Raw genomic sequence first — 24045 nt, 5'->3', positions numbered from 1 at the left:
TCCCCAGTCCGCTTGGATAGGAAGTACAGTAGAAAAGGCACACGGTTCTGTTCACCATAAGAGTTGTGCATCAGTCAGCAACTTAAAGCTAACAGATCCTTCTGCCCCAGGGACCTTCTTCAGTGAGGCATGAGACTGATCTGTCCTGCAAACCTGACCCAAATATGGCTGCCCTCCTGTTTCCTCCCAGAAAGTGGACGCAAAGTCTGGCTTCTGTGGTTGCTCTCCGACTGAGTTCCAAAAAAGCAGAAAGCTTGCACAAGTCTTTCTGGGGCATCCATTGTTATGAGGATAGGCTCAGCTCCCACCAAGGTGGTAAACCTTTTCTCGGACTATGAAACTTCAGACTCACGTGATTGAAAGTTCCTCCTTAGGAACTTAGAAAAGAGCATATCAAAGAGACGAGTTTTCCCTCTGACATGCCAGTCTTCTATATGCAGGGATTTCTTTTCCTTAATGGAGAGGTGATTGTATCATGTGCGCCTATAAGCCCTAGTCTGAAATGATACGGTCTAGGTACAGGTGTATCACTTCTGTGGCCTTAGGCGGAATGCCAGTCTCCATCTTTCCTTTCTTTAAAAAAATAAAAGAACATGTGCCCAGCAGTAAACCTTCTCCTTCAATGAGCTGTCTTCTTCTCATCACAATAGTCCTCTTTAACCTGACTCTCTTGGAGGGGCGCCCACGTACTGGTCAAAGGACTCCAGAAGAGTAAGCATCTTCCCAGCTCTGAATCAATGCCGGCCATGCTTGATCCAGTTTCTGATCATCCATTTCTGCCCCGAGCATCTTTGTACGACTAATCGGAGCCCAAAGTTGGCATCCTTGGACATCTCTACTTCTAGACACCGACCAGTGTCTCGGCTGATGATTGGGCCGTTCTGTAGGGGTGAAAGAAACGAATACACAATAAGACATAAACCAGAAAATATAATCAAGAAGGAATGGGACTCTCTGAATGAATATATTGAAAGACAAGGTTCAAGGGTAAAAATCTGGCTGTGTTTAGAATGATCTCATGAACGGAAAGGAAAATGTAAATACATATATATACATATTAAGATAAGAATAATAATGAAATACAGATAGGCATATTAAGAACAAAAGGAAGTGCTGTGAGATTGGTGGAAGTCAATTATTTATCACCTATTATTTATGTAAAAAAGGTGTTAATGGTTTTTCTAAAGTATTTTTTCTTTAACCATTCTTCTATTTTCTATTTCTTTTCTACTTTCTCTCTTCACTTTCATTATTTTTCTTCTCCTTCCTTCCTTTGTTTACATGTTTACACAGTATGCAACTCAGATGCCAGAAGAGCGGGGTATAAATATATTATTATTATTATTATTATTATTATTATTATTATTATTATTATTATTAGATGCCTGTAAACAAGACCTGAGTGCAACAGCAATGCTCCCAGTTTGTAATTCCCAGCAGTTGTGCAACCATGAAAGCCTGAAGTCTTCACTCACAAGTGAATTTTTTTGACTTTGAATTCAAAAGAAAGGCTGCTTTTGGCAACAAAACAAAACAAAAACGTTTTCAGAACATGGGTGCAGTGCCGGATTTAGGGAGGTACGGGCAGTTCTGCTGCACAGGCCACTGAGCTGAGGAGGCGCAAAATTGAGAAGATCCATAACTGAGAAGGTCCATTTGGCAGCGCCAACTCTTGGCCTCATACAGGATGCCATATTACAAAAGATTGCTGAAGTCTGTCCCTGATGAGGGCAAGTCACAAACCTGGGGAAAGGGAGATGGAACAGACAACTGAGAATCCTGAACACAAACACAAAACACTAATATTTTGTGACAGGTCCTGCTTGCATGCACAGCTGGCTCCAATACCTGTGTAAAATCCCACAGCCTCTGTGCCGGCCTCAAGGTGTCTTCACATTTCTTCAGAGTGGGGGTCCTCCCTTTCCCATCGTCAATGAGACATTTGGAGTCAGGCAGAAATGCGGTAGATCCCAGAGGGCCCAGCTGCAGAAGTCCTTCAGAGCTGTAACGAACAAGCTGGAACCAAATTAAAACAGAGAAGGCTGCAGTCAAGTAAGCCATGAGGCATTTCTGAAAAAGCAAGACGTGCTAAAGGTCAAGCTTGCCTTGCAATTGAGACTCTTTGCATTAGTAGAAAGCTTTCCCTTAACCCCCAGACGTGTGAGTAGAGTTGTTTTTCTCCCTCCCTCTTAATGCTAGCTGTCTAGGGCATCCTACAAAACTGACAGTTGGAAGAGTCAGGAAAGGGAAAAGAAAGGACTTCTTCATAAAGCATGTGGCTAAACTATGGAATTGGTCCCCACAAAAGGTTTAGGTAAATTCATAGATGATAAGACTCTCGATGGCTAGGTACAAGCCGTGTTGGCTATGCTCTCCCTCTACTTTTGGAGGCAGGGAATGCACTGGGGAAACAGGATTTAACCTGCCACTCAATAGGAGCTAACCGCAAGGGGCCTTGGGTGCCTGGGCACCCACAATAATAGAATTGTGGGGGCTGGGACCCACAAAGTCCATGAAAAAAGCTGGCAGGTATCAGTGGCGCTGCCTGCGAGAGAGAAGCAGTTCAGCTCTGCCCTCTGCAGACAGCCAGCAAGGCACCCCTTTTCCAGGGTGGGTGGGTGGGTGGGTGTGCCTCAGATGCAGAGGCAGGTACCCACAATCCTGAAGGCGAGATAGCACCCCTGTCCCACTCACCGACTGGATAGCAGAGAGTTGAATCCTGTTGACTGCAGGATTTTCTTTTGTATCCACCAGCAGGTGATGGTCGGATCCAAGGTGGGTCACAACAGGAGCACCACCACCTTGCACATATATGGTAAAAGATTAAAAATTGGGTCCCCCAATCTTGTTACCGTTATTGTTATGGTTCAACTACGAAATTGACTGTGTGAAATTTGCACTATGATTCTGGCAAAGACCTTTAATGGGATGATAAAAAGAATTTACGATGGGAGCTATGGTGTTTTTTACGGAGACATCAGCTTGCTAGCAGCTGGAATAAGATTACAGGAGGGAACTTTGGTTATCTGCCCCGTGTTAATGGTGAAAGGCGACATCCCCCTCGATCTTGGCTGTGACGCACTAAGAGATGTCTTTGTGCAGAAAGTGAAAGTGGATGAGAACGTTGGATTACAACAAGACAATATTTCACACAGAACTACAAAGGATTAACCCGCTTGTTAAATGAACTCAGAGGCTGTTAAAAATAAATGAAGGATCAACACTGGAAATGTTTATTGGGACTACCTGAATTAATTAAGGAATGCAGTAACAATATTAGATCATCACTCCCTGAACTTCAGAGCATGGGAAGTCACCCAAAGATATATAATTTGGCATGATTATTCGGCTGTTTTGTTGCATTATAATTGTTGTTGTTGTTTATTAGTTTAGTTATGTCCAACTCTTCGTGACCCCATGGACCAGAGCACGCCAGGCACTCCTGTCTTCCACTGCCTCCTGCAGTTTGGTCAAACTCATGCTGGTAGCTTCGAGAACACTGTCCAACCATCTCGCCCTCTGCCGTCCCCTTCTCCTTGTGCCCTCCATCTTTCCCAACATCAGGGTCTTTTCCAGGGAGTCTTCTCTTCTCATGAGGTGGCCAAAGTATTGGAGCCTCAGCTTCAGGATCTGTCCTTCCAGTGAGCACTCAGGGCTGATTTCCTTAAGAATGGATAGGTTTGATCTTCTTGCAGTCCATGGGACTTTCAAGAAGAAGAAGAAGAAGAAGAAGAAGAAGAAGAAGAAGAAGAAGAAGAAGAAGAAGAAGAAGAGTTTGGATTTGATATCCCGCCTTTCACTCCCCTTCAGGAGTCTCAAAGCGGCTAACATTCTCCTTTCCCTTCCTCCCCCACAACAAACACTCTGTGAGGTGAGTGGGGCTGAGAGACTTCAAAGAAGTGTGACTGGCCCAAGGTCACCCAGCAGCTGCATGTAGAGGAGCGGAGACGCGAACCCGGTTCCTCAGATTACGAGACTACCGCTCTTAACCACTACACCACACTGGCTCCACAAGAGTCTCCTCCAGCACCATAATTCAAAATATATTATAATTAGGAATGATTAAATGTGGTTTTTATTGGATCGATAAAGTGGAAAATTTAATAAATATACTGAAAAGAAAAGAAAAGTAAAGTAAAGTAAAGAAAAGAGATGGGTCCCCTAAATACATGTTTGGGTTAAAAGTGAATCCTGGGTCTGAAAAGGTTGAAGGCTACCCTGACTGGTGGTGACTCTCATGTTTCAGACCTTTCTGACCCTTCTGCATGCAGAGCAGATGCTCGACTGCTTCCCCGCCCAGGGGTGTCTTACCCATAGAGGCTAGTGGTGCGGGGCACCAGGGCACCAAGTTCTGGAGGGCGCAAGGGAAGAGGCAGAGGCTGGACGCAACACCTAAGCCATGAGCTCACCACCCTCACCCACCTCTGCCATGCCGCGCTGAAGTAGCACCGCGCCTGGAGCCTCCATCTGCTGTGGCCACCACGGCATGAAGCGGCCAGCTGAGCCGGGAGGCGCTGCGTTCAGCCTCCGCCTCTTCCCCGCCGGAGGAGCCACCGTCCAGCCGCTGCCCATCTCCTCCAGCCCCGCCGTCAGCGCTGTCCTCCCTAAAATACTCTGGGAAATGGGGGGGGGGCACCGGAGGGAGCTTTGCACCACGGCACCGGATATGCTTAAGACGACCCTGTCCTCCCCATCTTTCCGCGATGGCTTTCTGAAATGCTACAGTGGGGGATTCTGCATTCATTTTAACATGGAGCGAAAACAGCCCTGCCTATAAATATGCAGAGGTCCCATAAATGGTATCTGTTACTTTAGGGCTCCTTGAAAAGAAAAGAACGGATGAAAAGAGAGGGGGAGGGGAGGGAAAGAAAGTTCATGCGTACCGCTGCTTGCAAGCAGTAATGGCTTAACACAACCAGCACATAATATGCTAATCTTTCCTGTAGGAGTAGAATGCCCTTTGGAATTCCTCTTTGTTCTCCTTTTTTAAATGACTAGATTGCATGTCGGAAGCTGTTCTTAATAAAGAAGCCATCTGCGGAGCAAATGCAAGGCACCAGGAGGGAAGGAAATTGAATGTGCTGGGGGGATGCAAGGATTTTTTCCCTTAATGTACTGATTGTAGTGGGGTCTTACTGGGGGGTGGGCAGGGTTGTGAAAGCAAGTCAGAGGGCAGCTGGTGGTATATCATGAAGGCAGCATTTCTCAAAACCACTGGAACTTACCCTAAGAGTGTTTATAAACCCCACCAAGCCTGGAGCTCTGGGTTTTCTAGTTCTGTTTCCAAAGGGGAACTTATGCAATACGCTACCCATGATATTCTTTCTTATTATTTTTAGGAAGATAGGTAGCTGCCTTCTACAGAGTCAAACCAGGGGTCCATTCCGCCAAGTATTGTTTACATGCCACCCCAACCTCTGGGCAGTGAAAGACTCCAGGGGTTCCAGGAACTTACTCAGGGCTTGGTTTCCTTGGAAACGGAGGTCAGCAGAGACTGTAGTGTCTTTAGCATATGTGGCTTTATTTACACATGTACAGGTGAAACTCGAAAAATTAGAATATCGTGGAAAAGTTCATTTATTTCAGTAATTCAACTTAAAAGGTGAAACTAATATATGAGATGGACTTATGACATGCAAAGCGAGATACATCAAGCCTTTATTTGTTATAATTGTGATGATCAATTACACAATCTGAGCATGGGATGGAGGAGCTCACAGCATTAGCATGCCTGCATAGCTGGATTCTCTGTTAGGTTAGCAGAGGAGCCCCAAAGTCCAGTGCCGTACAGTGAAACCTTGGATCTCGAACTTAATCCGTTCCAGGAGTCAGTTTGACTCCTGAAACTGTTCGAAAACCAAGGCACAGCTTCTGATTGGCTGCAGGAGCTTCCTGAACTCAAACGAAAGCCACATTGGGCATTCGGGTTCCAAAAAACTTTCACAAACTGGAACACTTACTTCTGGGTTTGCCGATTTGTTCGACAACTAAGCCATTCAAGAACCAAGGTACCACTGTACAAGCAACTCTCTGCATCTCCAGCTTCCAGCCTTCTTCCATCTCTCTCTCTCTCTCTCTCTCTCTCTCTCTCTCTCTCACACACACACACACACACACACGCAACTTTTCAGTCCAGCCACTATTTGGCCTATTGTTCTCCATCACTTAGCTGCAGCTATTGCAACCTAGCGCATTCTTTGAGATGAGGATGAGAGCACTTCAGTGGCCAGCTAAGCTCATTGTCTTAGAAAGAAACTTGTCTGACCAGTTCAGCAACCTCCTCTACTGGATTCTAACCCTCACTGGATACAGAATCACAGGCCTGGAATGGATCCAAGGACACCATCCAGACTGACTCCCCCTGCCTCCCCAAACCCTTCTTAACACTATTATCTACACAGGCTGACAACAGTTCTCCAGGTTTTGAGGACAGGATTATTTTCCAGCTCTTTTTGGAGATTCCAGTGATTGAGCCCGAGACCTGGTGCATACTCTATCACTGAGCTGTACCCTCCTCTGTTGTACAGAGCATTCACACTTGCCGCTAGTGCTGTGCTGAAAATTTATTTTGGTCCCCCCCTCTCTTCTAGTCATGAGAAAAGAAATTGGATTTGAAAATTACTGAAAGGGTAGAAAGTTCAGTGAAATCCTTGTGTCTGGGATGCAGGACTTTATGCTTTTGTTTTTCATTTAACATGAAAAACCCATTATTATTATTATATCCCTGGCTGGGCTGTCCTATAAGTATGAGAAGTCAGGAAGGCTGTCCAATGTGCTCCTAAGAACTGGTCATTATTATTGTTGTTGTTGTTATTTAGAGCAAAGACTTAATTTTCACAAAATCAGTGCAGAAAGGGTTTTTGTTTTTTATTTTTTTAAGGAAGGACTTCCCTTAAAAACAAAATTAGTCAGCCTGATCCTACCAATCTCAGGCACTTGGAAGCCCACCACCCCATTTTCTCACACTTCAGGTAAATCAAAGGGAAAGATATCTTGAGGTTAATAATGGAATTGGGCTTTTTCAAATCAGGAAACATGGCTGGCTGGGGATCTGCTGGCCCTCCAGATGATGAAGGGCTCTAACTCCCATCAGCCCCAACCAACACTGTGAATGGTCAGAGATGATGGGATCTGTAGCCCCACAGAACCTGTAGGGCCACAGGTCCCCCATCCTAGCAGACAAAGGTTTTCCCTCTGAGAACTATCTTGACCACGCAGCAGGGGTGTTCTTCACCATTAGGGTTTAATAATAATAATAATTTGCAAATCATATTTAGCAAAAAATGGTGAACCCCCACCATGAAGATGTGGTGCTTTTTATTATTATTTTATCTCGGCGGAACATTTTGCAGATAGCAAAGGGCTGGGATCATTCTTATGTAGCCGAGTTAATTAACGTTCACAAAGCCGAAAAAGCTTCTCTCATTTCACCACAATTTGCAAAATTAATTTGGTGTGAGGGCTGCAGCTGCACCAGCCTCTCTCAAGGATGCTCAGGCAGAGAGTGTGAAGAGGTCTGACAGCTAGCAGCCGACGATGTTAAGCAGACACGCAAATAATCATCACCGTCGTAATAATAATTTTATTATTTATACCCCGCCCATCTGGCTGGGTTTCCCCAGCCACTTACAGGATATATCAAACGTAATAAAGCATTGAACATTAAAAACCCATCCCTCATCCTTCAAGCACAGACGCGGTCCCACCTGGCACTGAAACATTTCTCACGCCAACCTGAAGCTGCTTTGAAAGCGCTAAGCAAACTTCTGCCTGCCTGCATTCAATCAATAAGTAGTTTGCCATGCTCTGTACATGTGCAGCAGCCTCATGAGCTCCAGGAGCTGGAAACCAGCAGCCAGGGGACAAAACCAAGAGCCAGGACCAGGATGACCCAGAAGCCAACCTGGGTGGGTGGAGGCAGTCCAAGGCCGGAAGGTACTTCACTGAGAAGCTGCCATGTGCAATTCAGTGGCTCACCAGAGGGGACAGTGCCTACAGATCTCAGCACCTCCTGAAGGCGTCGGCTGCTATCATGAAGCAAATTTAGAACCCTTGGATTCAGCTGACAATCCCATTTCCAGCCTATCCTAATTAACCAGGTGTGTCAGGAGTGCGTGCAGGAGCCAGGCCTTGTGACCATCAGGGTTTTGCAGGATTGGGGCCTTCCTAAGTTTGTTCTGAAGAGGCAAGGCGTGGCCACACAGGTGAGGCCAATTGGTAACCCACAGCACCTGGTGGCAAGAGCCGGGAAGGGATATAAGGTCCGCATTTCGCTTTGGCTCGTTGCCACAGCAACACACTTCCTGCCTTTCCTGATCCTTGGACCCTTGACTTCATGACTCCTTGCTTCATGATCCTTGGACCCTTGTTTTCGTGACTCCCTGCTTCCTGACCCTTGGACCCTTGGCTTCTTGACTCCCAGCTCTCTGACCCTCAGACTCTTGGCTTCTGGACTCTCATTCCTGCTCCCACCCAGCCATCTTGCCCCCGGTCCCAACATCCTCAGCCGGGACTTTGATTGCCCATGGACCGGACCATGACAATGTGTCTTGGCTCACATGCGTATGATATTTCATCCAGCTTTTCTGGTATGGAGGGCGGGGGGGGGGAGAGAGAGAAAATCAAAGCCCAGAGGGACATTCTCTGGAAGATAAAGTGCAAGGAAGAGTGTTGGACTAAGATAATCCTTGGAGTTTCCTTCCAATTCTATGATTCTAAGACAAGACGCTTTGAGGGTGACTGTTGCTGTTATAGTTATCGCCAATTTGCCTCCAGGCCAGGTTCAATGTCATTTTGTTAATTCACAAAGGGTTGTGGTTAACTAAGATGTGCTTGGAGTAGATCCATTACAACAAATAGACCTAAGTTTATCATGCCCACTAATTTAAAGGGTCTACTCTGAGCAGGGCTAATATTGGATGTGGCCCAAAGTACCACCTGATTCCTTATGCTCCACCTCAGTTGCTGAAAACTTCCAATGGGAAACTTGGTGGTTGCCCACATCCTTGGGGTTCAATCATCCTTTACCATGGACTGAGTTTTAAATGAGGAACTCTCTGCCCTGTGGAACTCCCTGCCAATAGAACTTGATACCCCCTTTTTTAAAAAAAACCCTGAACAGTTCAGACAGGACCTTGGAATGTGACACTCCCCCCTTTTAACCAACCTGACTTTATTGATGTTGCTATTGTGGTTGGATGATTCTGTGTGTGTGTGTGTGTGTGCATTGCAGATTATACCTAATTCAATAAAACTAACACATCAATAAATAGTGTTATGACTTGGTGGGTGCCAGAATTCTAATCCCTATAATCCTAACAAGTGTTAAAATATAAGACAGGCTAGTTTCCTCCTGAAGTGATCTTAGGGCAGAGCTGTGTGTGATGGGAGAGAAAGGGGGAGAAAGCAGGTTGGAAAGGCAAAGGAAAAAAAAGATGGCTGATTTCAGCTTGAATCCAAGGCTGTGGCTAAGGGAGAAGACCTTATTGGAGTGTTAATGCTGTGAACTCTTCCATCATAGACTCAGGCTGTACAGTGGTACCTCGGGTTACGAACTTAATTCGTTCTGGAGGTCCGTTCTTAACCTGAAACTGTTCTTAACCTGAGGTACCACTTTAGCTAATGGGGCCTCCAGCTGCTGCCGCACTACCATCATGCGATTTTTGTTCTCATCCTGAAGCAAAGTTCTTAACCCGAGGTACTATTTCTAGGTTAGCAGAGTCTGTAACCTGAAGGTACCACTGTATATATGTGTGAATAAACCACACATCACAAAGACACCACAGTCTCCTCTGCGCCTCATTCTCCAAAGGAAACACGAACCCTGGGTAAGTGCCTAGAACTCTAGGAATTCCACTTGGAGATTGGGGTGGCACACAACAATAGCATTAGGCCAAGAGATTGTCAGAAAAATATAGGGCAGCAGAACCATTTCCCCTCATCGTGTTCCTTTTGTACAAGGCAGGTTCTTGGAGGATGTGGACGGCCCCCTTTGTTTGGCCAACAGGAAAATGGGCAACATAATTAAAAGCCAGGTGAACTTGTGTCAGCATCTTGCTAAATAGGGCTCTGTACGAAAACCTTACTTGAATCTAATTAAGTGGCTCTTTTCTGTTTCTCTCCCCCCCTCCCCACCCCTTATTTACCAAAGGCCAAACTTGCTGCGGAAAGTGCCACAAGCCCATCCAAGATGGATGTTGTGACAGTGACAACAGAGCACCCAGTTGGTTCAGCTGCAACAATTAAAAAGGGAACACACAGACATAATTTTGCCTGTAATATTAATGTTCAAGCTGACATCCGCAGTCCAAACCAATAACATGTACGGCTAAACTTCAGGTAATTGTTTGGTGGGTGATAAGGTCAGAATTATTTATGCATGAATGCATGAGTGACAATTCATTAATGCCGTTCCAATTTGGAAGACACATCAGAAAGGGCTAAAATGGCATTGTAGGAGGAGGGTTATGTGAGGAGGGGGACCATCTGGGATTTAAATGATATCTGATTTTCATTAAAAAGTAAGGAATAGCAATAGAAGCATGATCAGAAGAGATTTTCTTTTAAAACCTCAAGGCGCACGGAATAAAATAATCATCATCGTCTTTGAATGGTTAGGGCAAAATGCAGAGGAATGGTTTAGAATGAAAAAATAATAATAATTAAAGAAATGATTCAAAATTCAAGCCTAGAAATATGAATATATGGGCTGAAATCCCTATGGGTCCTGAGAAGATTAAAACTGTGTATTTAATACTGAGTCAAAGTTTAAAGGATTGGATGTGGCCATGACTAAAGACCTGAATTGCACAGGGTGCAGAAGAGCAGTGGCGGTGTGTGTGTGTGTGTGTGTGTGTGTGTGCAGAAGAACCCCCCGGGCACCATGTCTGGGGAAGGGGTGACAAGAAGGCACCCCCTGGGGGCTCGTGGTTGCGCAAGCAGCCATTGCACAGCCGCAGCAGCATGTGGGGGATCCTCCATTTGCGGCTGTAGCCGCGAGCAGAGGATCCCAGCGCCATGTGCATGTGCGGCGTCGCATGCATGAGCTGTACATAATGATGCCGCACATGCGCTGTACATAGCAGTTTGTCGCCGGCGCCACTTGAGCGCCATACAGACGGCGGTGGGATCCCTCTGTCGCCACTACAGCAGCGAACGGAGGATCCTCTCTTTGCGGCTGCAGCAGCAAGCAGAGGATCCCAGCACTGTCCGTACGGTGCTGGAGCAGCGCCGCCAGCAAACCGCTATGTACAGCGCATGTGCGGCATCGCTACGTAGGGTGCATGCGTCATACGTAGCGATGCCACACATGCACCCTACGTAGGAACGCCCTGCCCCGGGTGTCACAACGCCTTTGAGATGGATTGACAGCCTTGCAGTGGCGTAGCGTGGAGGAGCAGGGGGGCCCGGCTGCACCGGGCGCAACATCTGGGGGTTAGGGTTAGGGTGCGCAAATACACGGGTTAGGGGGTCAAATTACTTGCCTTGCCCCGGGTGCTGACAACCCACGCTACGCCACTGCAGCCTTGGGGTTGGTGGGATATGGGAGGAGGTGAATATATAGTACCATAGAGTTGGGAAGGTCCTGGTAGGCCACCCAGTGCAACTTCCTGCTCAATGCAGGAAAACCAGAGTTAGCACCCCCAAGAGGTGGCTGTCCAACCTCTGCTATAAGACATAGATTCCACTACCCCTTTAGGCAGTGGAGGCTGGTCCATTCAGAGAGATGGAGTACTGCAACACCAAACTCAGTCTACCCCTCAGCCAGAGCCCCACATGCCTTAAAAAGAAAATGTGTATAAAATCCACGAAGGCATGTTAATTGTGAGCTGGAAGTACAAAGTGTATGTGTGTAAGTTGTTGGCAGAGGAATAGCTGAAATGTTTTGACTGCACATGGAAACAGCACAACTATGCATCCCATTAGCATTTTCTTTGCACAGAAAATGTGTCATACAGTTCCTGTAACATAAAAATCCATTTAAAATATCAAATGGTTGTTGCGGGTTTTTTTTGCTTGCTTTTTTTTTTTTTTTTTGCAAGAAACGAACTGAAAGCCAGTGTGGTGGAATTAATAACACAGGCACACACACAATTTTATTGCGGTCCATCGACCCAAAATACACAGTACAACAATAGTATATGGGATTATACCGTATTTTTCGCCCTATAAGAATCACTTTTCCCACTCCAAAAATGAAGGGGAAATCTGGGTGCGTCCTATGGGGTGAATGCAGGCTTTCGCTGAAGCGTGGAGAGCGAGAGGGGTCGGTGCGCACCGACCCCTCTCGCTCTCCAGGCTTCAGGAAGACATCTGCAGCCTAGGCAGCCCTGCGGGAGATCCCGCAGGGATGTCTAGGCTGTGGATAGCAGCCTGCTTCCTGAAGCGTCGAGCGCCCTGAAAGCAGAGCACTCGGCTTTCGCTGAAGCGTGGAGAGCGAGAGGGGTCGGTACGCACCGACCCCTCTCGCTCTCCAGGCTTCAGGAAGACATCCGCAGCCTAAGCAGGGCTCCCCACACTGCTCCCGCAGGGCTCCCCACACTGCGGATAGCAGCCTGCCGCCCGGCAGGCAGGGCACCCTGAAGCAGAGCACCCTGCGCGCCGGACAGACATCCGCAGCATGGGGAGCCCTGCAGGAGCTCCCCGCAGGGCTCCCCACGCTGCGGATAGCAGCCGGCCGCCCGGTGGGTGGGGCGCCCTGAAGCAGAGCACCCCGCGCGCCGGACAGACATCCGCAGCATGGGGAGCCCTGCAGGAGCTCCCCGCAGGGCTCCCCACGCTGCGGATAGCAGCCGCCCGCCCGGTGGGTGGGGCGCCCTGAAGCAGAGCACCCCGCGCGCCGGACAGACATCCGTAGCATGGGGAGCCCTGCAGGAGCTCCCCGCAGGGCTCCCCACTCTGCGGATAGCAGCCGCCCGCCCGATGGGCGGGGCTCTCTGAAGCAAAGCGCCCGTGTGCCGGACAGACATCCGCAGTGTGGGGAGCCCTGCAGGAGTTCCCTGCAGGGCTCCCCACGCTGCGGATAGCAGCCTGCTGCCCGGCGCATGGGGCACCCTGAAGCAGAGCGCCCCTTCCGCCGGGCAGACATCGGCCAGCCCCACAAGCTCGGGGGACAGCAGGGAGGCGCAGCGCTGCCATCTCGCTGTTCCTTGACCTGGTTCGGTTTCCCCGACCTGCTTTTGGGGGGGAAATAAAGGGAAAATTATTTATTTATTCCCCCCCCAAAAAAAACCTAGGTGCGTCCTATGGGACAGAACGTCCTATGGGACGAAAAATACGGTATACCCCAGACACCTGGGTTCAAATCTCTGCAGAAGTATGAGGCTCAAGCTCATACATAGCATCTCAATAGGCTTGAAGAATGTCCAATGCCCAGGGCTGGCATCAAAGGTTGGCATGCCTGTGTATCTGCTGAGGACCCGCTCCTCAATGTGGGGTCCACTGACAAGAGCTCTTTAGATCTGCTGCAATGAGGGGGAAGATTCAGGGGGTGGGCGTCACAGAGGTTCTCTTGTCAAAGGGCCCTCCAAAACTTGGAAGCAATACTGACCACAGCTCTCCATCCTGCCCCCGAACCCCTGGTGCCTAGAAAAACAGGAAGGGATGTAGGAAGTGGCCTCATACTGAATCAGAACAGTGGGTCCGTCTAGCTCAATACAGTGGTACCTCGGGTTAAGTAATTACTGGTAATTCATTCTAGAGGTCCGTTCTTAACCTGAAATCATTCTTAACCTGAAGCACCACTTTAGCTAATGGGACCTCCTGCTGCTGCCACACCACCGGAGCATGATTTCTGTTCTCATCCTGAAGCAAAGTTCTTAACCCAAGGTACTATTTATGGGTTAGCGGTGTCTGTAACTGAAGCGTATGTAACCCGAGGTACCACTGTATTGCCTACTCCGACTGGCATTGATTCTCCATCTGTGCAACTTGTGCAAAGGAGGGCAACCAAGATGATCAAGGATCTGGAAACTAAGCCTTATGAGGAATGCTTGAAGGAGCTGGGTAAGTTTAGCCTGGCAAAGAGGAGGCTGAGAGGAGACATGAAGGCCATCTTCAAATATCTTAAAGGTTGTCACATAGAAGAGGGAACAAGTTTGTTTTCTCCTGCTCTGGAGGGTAGGACTCGAACCAATGGCTTCAAGTTGCAAGAAAGGAAATTCAGACTAAACATACAAAAAAACTTTCTGACAGTAAGAGTTGTTTGACAGTGGAACGGTTTCCCTTGGGAGGTTGTGGACTCTCCTTCCTCGGAGGTTTTTAAGCAGAGATTGGATGGTCATCTGCCAGAAGTGTTTTAGCTGAGATTCCTGCATTGCATGGGTTTGGACTAGACAAGCCTTGGGGTCCCTTCTAACTATAATTCCATGATTCTAGAGCTTCAGACAACGAGTCTTTCTCAGCCCTACCTGGAGACACCAGGGAATGAATCTGGGATTTTCTGCATGCAAAACAGATGTTCTTCCACCGCCTCACCCCTTCCCTGAAATGTATCTCATCGTTTGTAATCTAGTTGTACTTACGGATGGGCAAATATGTCAGTTATGTTCACTCTCAGTTTAATGTTTTTCAAGTCTTCCATTCACTTCTCCACATTTCCACACAAGTTTGTAATGTCTTTTTAAAAAGCCCTCATCAAAACTCACCAGCGTTTTAGTGAGAACTTATCCTAGTATACTGTCAGGCTTTGGGGAATCAGCTCCCTCCCACGGGGCAGCCCAGAATCAGAGAAACGATAAGAGTTCTTACCAAGCAATTTATTCAATAATTCACAGAGGGGCTAATAGTCTCTGAGTTCTTTGCTCTTCCACTTTCAATGCATGTCGGGTTCTGGGAGATGGAGGGTCAGAAATGCTCTCCGGTGATAATGTGTCAGCTGGCTGCTCTGTCTCTGTCTCCCCCTTCTCTTCTCCCAACACCTCCCAGCTCTTCTGTTCACCCGTCTCTGAGCTGTGATCTTCCTCAAACCACTGCTGTAATTCAATACTGCCTTCCTCTTCTCTGGGAAGCTCAGGAGGAGGTTCCTCCTCAGTTTCATCCTCCTCAGTTCAGTCCCTGACATATACACATGTTCCCCTCTTTATTTTCAACTTTCTTGGGCACATGAAAAAAACACACAATTACCTTGAATTTCTGCTTAACCCTCAAGAAAGAAGGGCATTTTCGCTGGCCAAGTTTAATTGAAATCCATCCAACCACCTTTGGGGAAGGTTCTCAGCAGGGTGGAAGGAGAAAGAACTTGCCTGTGTGAAGACCACCTGATGGAAACCCTTACGCATATGCAGTGGCGTAGCGTGGGTTGTCAGCACCCGGGGCAAGGCAAATAATTTGCGCCCCCTAACCCGTGGATTTGCGCCCCCTAACCCTAACCCCCAGATGTTGCGCCCGCTCGCCACGTTTCTGGCACGGCCAAAGAGTAGACGGCAATCCACCTGTCTGCCTCTCGCCGCCTACCACTTCAGGAGGGCGTCAGGATGCGAAGCCATCGGAGGCGCCTCTGGTCACTCCCCCTGCAGGGAGAGTCAAGCAGGACCCCACGCCCCCCACCCCCTAAAGCCTTTCCACGCTCGGTAAGGTTGGCCAGAGCAGCACCCCCCCTCCACCCCCCCTCCCCAACGCCGGACACGTTTCCCTTCTCCAAAGAGGCAGCTCCCTGCCACCTTCTTGATCACACGTCTCTCCACCCCCGCCGCAGGCACGCAGAGTGCGTCGCCCCTGATCCCCAATTTTGGCCTAAGCTGAAAAGGGCACATTGGATCACCCCTCGTCCTGGGGCCCAGCTGAGCCCCTGGGTGCCCCCACTGCCGTCGGCGGGATGAAGCCTTTGCAGAAATTTCTGAAGAAGCAGGGGTCTCACTTGGCTGCCCGGGCTGGCCCCGGGAGTGGTGGGCAGCTGCCTCGCAGGCAAAGCGTCTCCAAGATCCTGCTGCCCGGATTCCTCAAGGAGCCCCCCGAGGAGCCCCTCGAAGGAGGCACGGACACTGCTGGCAATGGGCGATGGCTGGAGCTGTGCCCCCCCCCGATTCCTCTCTGCGCTCCCCAACGTCCTTCTCCTCTGAGGAGCTGTCCCCAGGCGGTGGCGGAGGAGGCGAAACCCAGCTCAGCTGGCGTAAATCCCCTTTGGAGAGAGAGAGGGGTGGAGATTCTTCCCTCCCCACCTCTGCGCCCAGCAAAGCGAGGCGCGTGCCCTTGGCCCCCGCAGGGCTTTCCCCAAGCCGACGAAGTGTCCCGGCTTGCTTGCAATCTGAATCTCTCCTGTTTCCTCCACCAGCCCGCAGCCTCTGCCTCGTCTCCTTCGCCTTTGCCACTCCGTGCGCCCTGCGCGCGCGCGTCCTATTCGCCAGGCTGCTGCTGCTGCTGCTGCTGCAAGCGGGAGTGAGCCAGGTAGGGGCAGAGAGCTGCGAGTGCGCCCCCCAAAATGTTGCGCCCAGTGCGGCTGGCACCCCCTGCACCCCCCACGCTACGCCACTGCGCATATGGTTCTTAATTGTAAACTATATGCTGATCTCCGTCAGCAATTTCTAGATCAACTCTGCATCCCCAAATGGAAACCAGAGTCGGAGGTCATACATTTTCTATTACTGGGGAATGATCAGGAGCTCACCAGGTTAGTGGCTAAATATCTCTATTTGGTTTTTTGTCATTGAAATACCTTGCAGACGTCTGATCTTCCTGGAGACCTAGAGATGTGACGATAGACTGTTCTGCCTCCTTTCTTTTAGCAAATGTTTTGGGCCACTGGGGAAGTAGTAATTTTGCCTTGATTTATTTTGGATGTTTGTATGTGATGCCAATAAAAGGTTTGATGATGATGATATAAACATATCCCCCTAATCACCCCTAATAACTTGCATTTTTATGTCTTGCTACCACTCAGCAGAGATTGGGGTTTGGCGGGCCACTTCTTTAACATAACAGTAAGGGTGTTCCCCCCTCATAACATGAGAACTCGTGGGCATTCAATGAAGCTGAATGTTGGAGGATTCAGGGCAGAGAAAAGAAAAATAATTAAACTGTAGAAAGAGGATTGGACAAACTCATGGAGGATAAAGCTATCAACAGCTACTAGCCACAATAGCTGAGCTCTGCCTCCATGCAAAGTTTGGAGGCATGCAAATTGCAAAGGACAGCTGTTCACGTATCAGTTCAAGAAGTATGAATCGGGCAGTTTCTCCTTAAAATGCAAACAAAATCAAATTTGCCACGGAAGAAATGTAATAACATATGATCTCATCTACCTGGGAGGACATGCCGTGACACGGGTAGAGAATGGCTTTGTCATCGTCTTCTGCACCCTGGTCCAAACAGAAGCCACTGGCTTTGCTGTTGCGAACCTGAAATCAACATCAGGGTAGGAGGGAGGGGAAAAGAGAAATTTAACCAATATTGTGATGTTCTGATGGATGTCTTATATGATCCTAGCTCTGGGATGGGGAACTTCCAGGTGATGATGGATTCCAACACTCACCAACCCTGGCCAGAATAGGGTGATGGGAGTTGAAGTGCAACAAAATCTGGAACAGTGAATGCTGCTTTGTTTGAGCAAATGGGGTACTGGTCCACCAACCAATGTGTGCCTTCAGCCAGCTCTCCCACCTGCCTTCTCACTTAAAACCAATCCAGGGGTGGGAATGCCTGTTAGCTGCTTCTTCTTTGGTCTCAACACTGTCCTTCTATTCTAGAACAGAACAAGGAGGAGCATGGGGCTAGAACTACCATTAGTTGGCTCCACATCTCATGGATTCTGGCTCCACCTACTGTTGAGCTCCCAGCCTTCTACCTTACCAGTCTCAGTGGTTACCAACCAACACGTATCTGGAGGGTACCATGTAGGCTGGCCTTGGTGTAGGGGAATTCTCTAACCTTAGTGGAGGGCAGGGGACAGGTCCTGGTTCGAGCACCTACATCTCCCAGCTGTCTTATATATTCTCACAAATCTCCACAAAAAGCTTGCAATACATTGAGAAGCAGAGTTTCAGGCAAGGGACATTCCTATCCCTGGCTGGGGATGTCAGGGGTTGAACCTAGAACCTTCTGAGGGCAAGACAGATGTTCTACCACTGAGCCACAGCCCTTCCCTGTTCTGGAGCAGCTTAAACTTGTTTTTAAGCAAAGTAAATAGGATGCTAACCACCAGGGAGTCTCTCTGAAGTAAGAAAAACACACTCATTCACTTATCTTGACACCCCATTAATCCTTCTTTTGCGTATCAGTTAGGGGCTGCATAGCCAACTTGTTCTTCTGCGAAAGCAGACATGAATCGTCCTTACAGGCAAACACACACATTCTGATGACTTGGACTAGACATTTATTTGTGGAGTACGACATGAAAGATGATGAATTAGGAATACTCATCGTAAACAGCCCAGTCCCAATCCCGCTCTGAATAACCCTGATGAGAAATCTGGATCCCATCTATTGGATGAAATCCATCACACTCCCTGATTGCCATCTAAAGATAAGCACACAGATCCTGCTACAGAGGAATGTCAGAAGAGACTTGTTGGGTCAGACCAATGATTCATCTGGTCCAGCATCTTGCTTGCCATCATGGACAACCACATGATTCTTGGAAGCCCACAAGCAGAGCTTAAAGGACACTTGCCTTCGATGTAGCGATGGGCACAAACTTGGAACTTGCTCCCACAAAGGGCAGGGGTGGCCACCAACTTGGATGGCTTTAAAAGAGAACTAGACACATTCATATTTAACTGTCTACTTATCACCATAACGCTGAGAGACCCCTGTTCCCCCTCACAGGGCTACAATTCCCAGAGTGGCTTTACAGTCAATCCCTCTTCTCAGGGAACTTTGAGAATTGTTGCTCTGGGAGTTGGCTAGAGGTTCTCTCAACAACCTTAATAAACTACGTTTCCCAGAAGGCTTTGTGAAGAAGCCACGGCTATTTAAAGTGGTACAATACTTCTTCAAATGTACAGTGCAGATGGGGTCTATGGAGAGGTACCCTGGCATCAAGCAATAAGTGGCACCCGCCCCGTGGAACGCCATCCCACCAGATGTCAAAGAGAAGAACAACTACCAGACTTATAGAAGACATCTGAAGGCAGCCCTGTTTAGGGAAGCTTTTAATGTTTAACAGACCACTGTATTTTAACACTTTGTTGGAAGCCTCCCAGAGTGGCTGGGGAGATAAATAAATAAATAAATACATAATAATTAATGCCTCTTCCAGGAAACTGTGGAAATCGGAGCTCTGGGGGGGGGGGACGGGGGGACGGACCAGGGTCTCCTAACCAGTTTCCTCACCTTTAAAAAACTTTTTCTGGGGAAAGTCATGGCTGTGAGCATCTTTGAAGCTTTCTATCCCCTTCTGCTCTGAGCCACAATATAAATATTGTCTGACAGCACAGCATGCCACAAGGCCACCCAACCTGCCTTCCCAAGCTGCTGCCAATTAAAGAATGCCAACTGTTAAGCGGTAGCAGAGTCAGTTTACGACAAGCGTGCTACCCAGGTATAAGGCGACGACAGGCATTTTACAACTCATCCTTAAAAAAAAAGTGACTTCAGTTGGGAGGAAATATATTTTTACAACCCTTTCAATATGTTTTATGTCCACCTCAACATATTTAGTTCCTTCAGCCTCTGGAGTCTCAGTCTGGAGACTGGAGGTTGTCAAATAAGCCACAAAGCTGTGGGCCAGCAATGAGAAATTCATTCGTAATTTATTCTGAAATCTTACTGCTTGTGATATAGTCCAAACCAGTACATAGATTACATAGAATTTCATAGAGTTGGAAGGGGGCCACAAGGGTCATCTAATCTAACCCCCTGTGATGCAGAAATCTTTTACCCAACATGGCACTTGAACCCACAATCCTGAGATGAAGAGTCTCATGCTCTACTGACTGAACATCTCTGATCCAAATCTGACACAAGCTCATGAGCCTGCCTTAAGGAAACAATTTCAATCTCTGCCTTGCCACCCTGTTCCACCTGCAATATGGGATTTGAAATATTGTCCTACTTGCATCCCTGCTCAGCTTTTTAAACACTCTTTCCTCCCCTCCTGGGAGAGATGATCCCTGGTTCTTTCTTATCAGATACTTCAAGGTTCTCAGGTAGGCCCCTTCGGGGGCGGAGGAAGGGGGGACGGTGGGGGCAGGCCGCTCTGGGTGTCACCACTGAGGAGGGTGACAAAATAGTGGGTGGCGCTCACCGCGGCAGCATGCCCGAGCAACACATCTCTCCTGGGAGTGACGTGGTAGCTTGGGTGCCCACAGCATAGCTGTCAACCGTCCCTTATTTGGCGGGAAAGTCCCTTATCCCAGCGCCATGTCCCACTGCTGTCCCTTATTGATGATGTCCCTTAAATTTCCCGGGTCTCAAAAGAAGCAGCTCCTCTCCCTCCCTCCCTGCCGGCCAGGGAGGAGGGAGGCTCCAACTGTGTTGCTTGGCTCTGTTGCTCACCCAATAAGGAGTCTAAGAACGACTGGAGGGGTGGAGCCTGCATGCCTTGTGCCGATCAAATCGGCTGCGTTGCCTGGGGACTCACCTTTGCTCAGCGCTTCCCAGCGGAGAGGTGACGGTGGTTTCCCTTGCTACATCCCCTTTGCCGGGTTGCTGTGCTGTGGGAACCACCACTTGAGGCTTCGTTTGGTTGCTGGCTGGGCTTTCTCCCTTCGGCTCGGAGGGGCTCAGAAGCTGAACATACCTGTGCTCTGAAAATCCCTTATTTTGGCTGCTGATCCCTTATTTTCGAGGCTGCTGGCCCCTTATTTTCAGATCTGTAAGTTGACAGCTATGGCCCACAGGCTCCACGCTGCCCCAAAAGGTCTGCCCTCCACTTCCCCCTCAGCTGTAGGGCAGCTGTGTGGGGAGAGGCAGGCAGGCTCTTCGAAGGCCCTGCAGAACGTCCTGCCCTGGCTTGCCCTGCCCTGTGGGTGGCTGGCCCCGCCCCTGGGCACAGGGCATGAACACCACCACAGGCGCCCGATCAGGTTGCTCCACCACTGGGCCCCTTAAGGACCTCTTTTGCCTATGAAGAGGGTTGGAGGAAGATACCTGAGAGCCTCACTCAGAGAAAGAGCGGGCAGCATTTTTCATACTCCGAAAAGAAGGATTGATTGCTAAACCACTCTGAAAATTATGAGAGGGACAGGATTCTTACGGGGAAACCCATGGCTATTTAAAGTGAGACAATGCAGATTTAAATGTTTAGTGCAGATGGGGGCTAACTTAGCAAACCATGTTATGCAACCCATTAACTTTAGTTGGCGACTTGGTGTAACACTCTGTCACAAGAGACCAGGGCCCTGCGGGACTTGACATCTTTCTGCAGGGCCTGCAAGACAGAGCTATTCCACCTGGCCTTTGGTTTGGACTCAGTCTGACCCTTATGTTTTCCTCCCCTTATGGTTTAGATCTATGGGCTGCATTTTAAATTATATTTTAACCTGTATTTTAAATTGGTTTTTTATTTATTTTATTTTTATTGTAATTTTTCTGGTGTTAGTCACCCTGAGCCTGGCTCTGGCCAGGGAGGGCGGGGTATAAATAAAAAATATGATGATGATGATGATGATGATGATGATGATGATGATGCATGGGACTAGTCAGGAGGACGGGGACACACATACAGGCACCTGCCCAAATCAAGGCCTGGCTGAGAGCCCTGAAAGGGTGAAACCTCCAGAACTTAGATGAGCTTCACTGCTGAAACAACATCTGTCTTTGGTCCACATTCCAGTACAAAAGCCCTCCGGAAATGGGGAAATGGAACAGTAATGCAGAGGTGTGACAGACATTTAGCACCATACATTACCTCCCCATAAGTGATAGTATTGTTGTAAATTCTCATCTCAGGGTAGACATTCTCCAAGTACCACTTAAAACTTCGGCACTGAAGACGTTGCCGCAGCGCAATCCTTTCGGAAACATCCCCGAAGTCAACTCCGGGGTTCTGCAAAACAAAAAAACCCACAGGCCAACAGGAGCGTATAAACACAGAAATCCTATTAGGCCATTTTCCAGTCAATTTCATTATTTGAAAAATGCTCATTGTTCATTTTGTTTACAAGCGGATTTCTCCCTCCTCTCTCTCTCTCTCTCTCTCTCTCTCTCTCTCTCTCTCCCCCCTCCCAACCCTCTCTTGCCGTGTAAGTAGCTACTCAGTCTACAACTGTCCTTGAGAACAGGGAATACATATTAATGAACCTTTGGTAACAGAAAAGAAGATGATCTGAAGTGGGAGTGGAGAAGGAGAATGTCAAAGTTTGGCTACCACAGCATTCAATTTACTGTCTGCAGTCAAGAAACAAGCAGGCAAAGCTGTACAGAATTAAGTGAAGGAAAGATGCCAGCTTGTTAAAAGAATGCCTTGTAAACAGATTTGTACTGAGTTCAAAATACGCATGCACCGTATATACCTGCATATGTATGCTCCAGTGAGCATATGATGTTCCCATCTGAGATCATGCTCCCTTGATTCATTTCAGGGGAGAGAGCCACTCTTTTTGACCTGTATGCATCATGATAACCCCTCCATTGCAATGAATGGGAAAAATCCTGGATGAGCGGCTCCAGGGCTGGATCTACATTGCTTTGTAAAAACGCTATTAAAGGCTATTTAAAAAGTTATACTGTATAGCTCTCAATGCAATTTCCCATTGTCGACGGGTTGCTCTGCAGCGCCCTCTGGTGTCACGTTTTTGTAATGCATTTTTAACTTCATAACCGACCAGTGTAGATTCGCCCCAGATGTGTCTTGGAGGTTCTGCACATTGAAAGAATCATGAAGCATCACAAAGGGGAAAGGAGATACTTGGGAGGGAGGGTTTCAGCCCTTCCTAGTCCAATATCTCCATTTGCCCCATTATTTATTTGTTGTTGTTGTTGTTGTTGTTGTTGTTGTTGTTGTTGTTCCAGCAATAATTAATTAATTAAATTTGTATACTGCCCTATACCGTATACCTGTAGATCTCAGGTTGCTTCACAACATAAAATCACAATATAAAAAACAGAAAATACATAATATTATGTCCTCTGTCCTAAGGTCTTTGGGCAGGTTACAGCAATTTAAAAAGTTCAATATTAAAAACAGCATAAAACAAATTACAGTCAAAGAAATAGAGTGGAGCCTGAATATATATATATATATATCTCAGGTGTGACATGCAGGGGAGTCCCACAACCTAGGAGCTGCCACAGAGAATGTCCTTTTCACAAACTTCTGAGGGAGGTGAAACTACCAAGAGGTAGTGTGGAAGGAAAGATCACCCTCTGATCTTTCACATATCTGAGGCCAAAGTATTGCTCACTCTTTTTCCATATCACTCATAACCTCCATGCCTCAATTCACCCCCTGCTTGAGGACCAATGGATAGTTGAACAATTTTAAAGTATTTGAGACTTGTTTTTCACTTGTGTAGGGGTTTCTTTAGGTTGTTATTGATGGTGTTTGTCATAATTTGTTTCAGTATCTCTATTGTGCCTTATGTCACTTTGAATAATTTCCACTAATAATAATGTGCTTTACTTTTGTAGTTTTATGCTGTGAACTGCCCTTCGGATGAAGGACTACTCAATCAATCAATCAATCAATCAATCAATCTGTCTCCCATTCCCTCATATTTTTCACTTTTCTTTCCCAGCTGATCCTCAACACATTTGGCTACTGAACATAGTAATAAAGTAACTATGCTAGTAGGACTACAAGAAGTTCTGTAAGAAGGACTTTGTGAAATATTGCAAGAAAGACTTTGGAAAGAATTATTAGTTAAGGACAATTAAAAGTAATAGAGAAATTAAGAAATGCAGAACAAGTGATAAAGAACAGGAAATCTTCAGAGGTTGTTGACAGAAGTCTAAAAATATTGTATAAGATAAGAAGTTATGTTAAATGATTGTTGGAATTTATATGCTAAAAAGTTAATATTTGTCTGTGTGTGTGTGTGTGAACATAGTATTAAAGACTTGGGGTATTTTTTTTGTACTTTAGGGTCCCCCAACTACGCTGATACAGAACCTGCCTCTTGTTTTTCACTGCCCCCATTTTGGCTATTTTTTGTCAGCACTCAGCACCTG

General features: G+C 47.5%; 1 protein-coding gene across 2 annotated transcripts in view; it reads right to left on the bottom strand.

Moving 5' to 3' along the window:
* Positions 1-222: 222 nt before the first annotated feature.
* The window catches only part of GALNT9 (polypeptide N-acetylgalactosaminyltransferase 9), a 204495-nt gene continuing 180672 nt past the window's right edge, over positions 223-24045 (bottom strand). For both annotated transcript variants that reach the window (XM_083717305.1, XM_083717306.1), the window contains 4 exons: positions 21785-21922; positions 17238-17333; positions 1849-2016; positions 223-881 (listed from right to left, as the gene is read on the bottom strand). In XM_083717305.1, the coding sequence (XP_083573431.1) occupies positions 735-881; positions 1849-2016; positions 17238-17333; positions 21785-21922 (549 nt within the window). In that variant the 3' untranslated portion in view covers positions 223-734. The remainder of the gene's footprint in view (positions 882-1848; positions 2017-17237; positions 17334-21784; positions 21923-24045) is intronic.

This window comes from Podarcis gaigeae, assembly GCF_964106915.1.
Source record: "Podarcis gaigeae genome assembly, chromosome: 16".
Lineage (NCBI taxonomy): Eukaryota > Metazoa > Chordata > Lepidosauria > Squamata > Lacertidae > Podarcis > Podarcis gaigeae.
The sequence above is the reverse complement of the archived record's forward strand: the minus strand, read 5'-3'. Positions and strand labels throughout refer to the sequence as shown.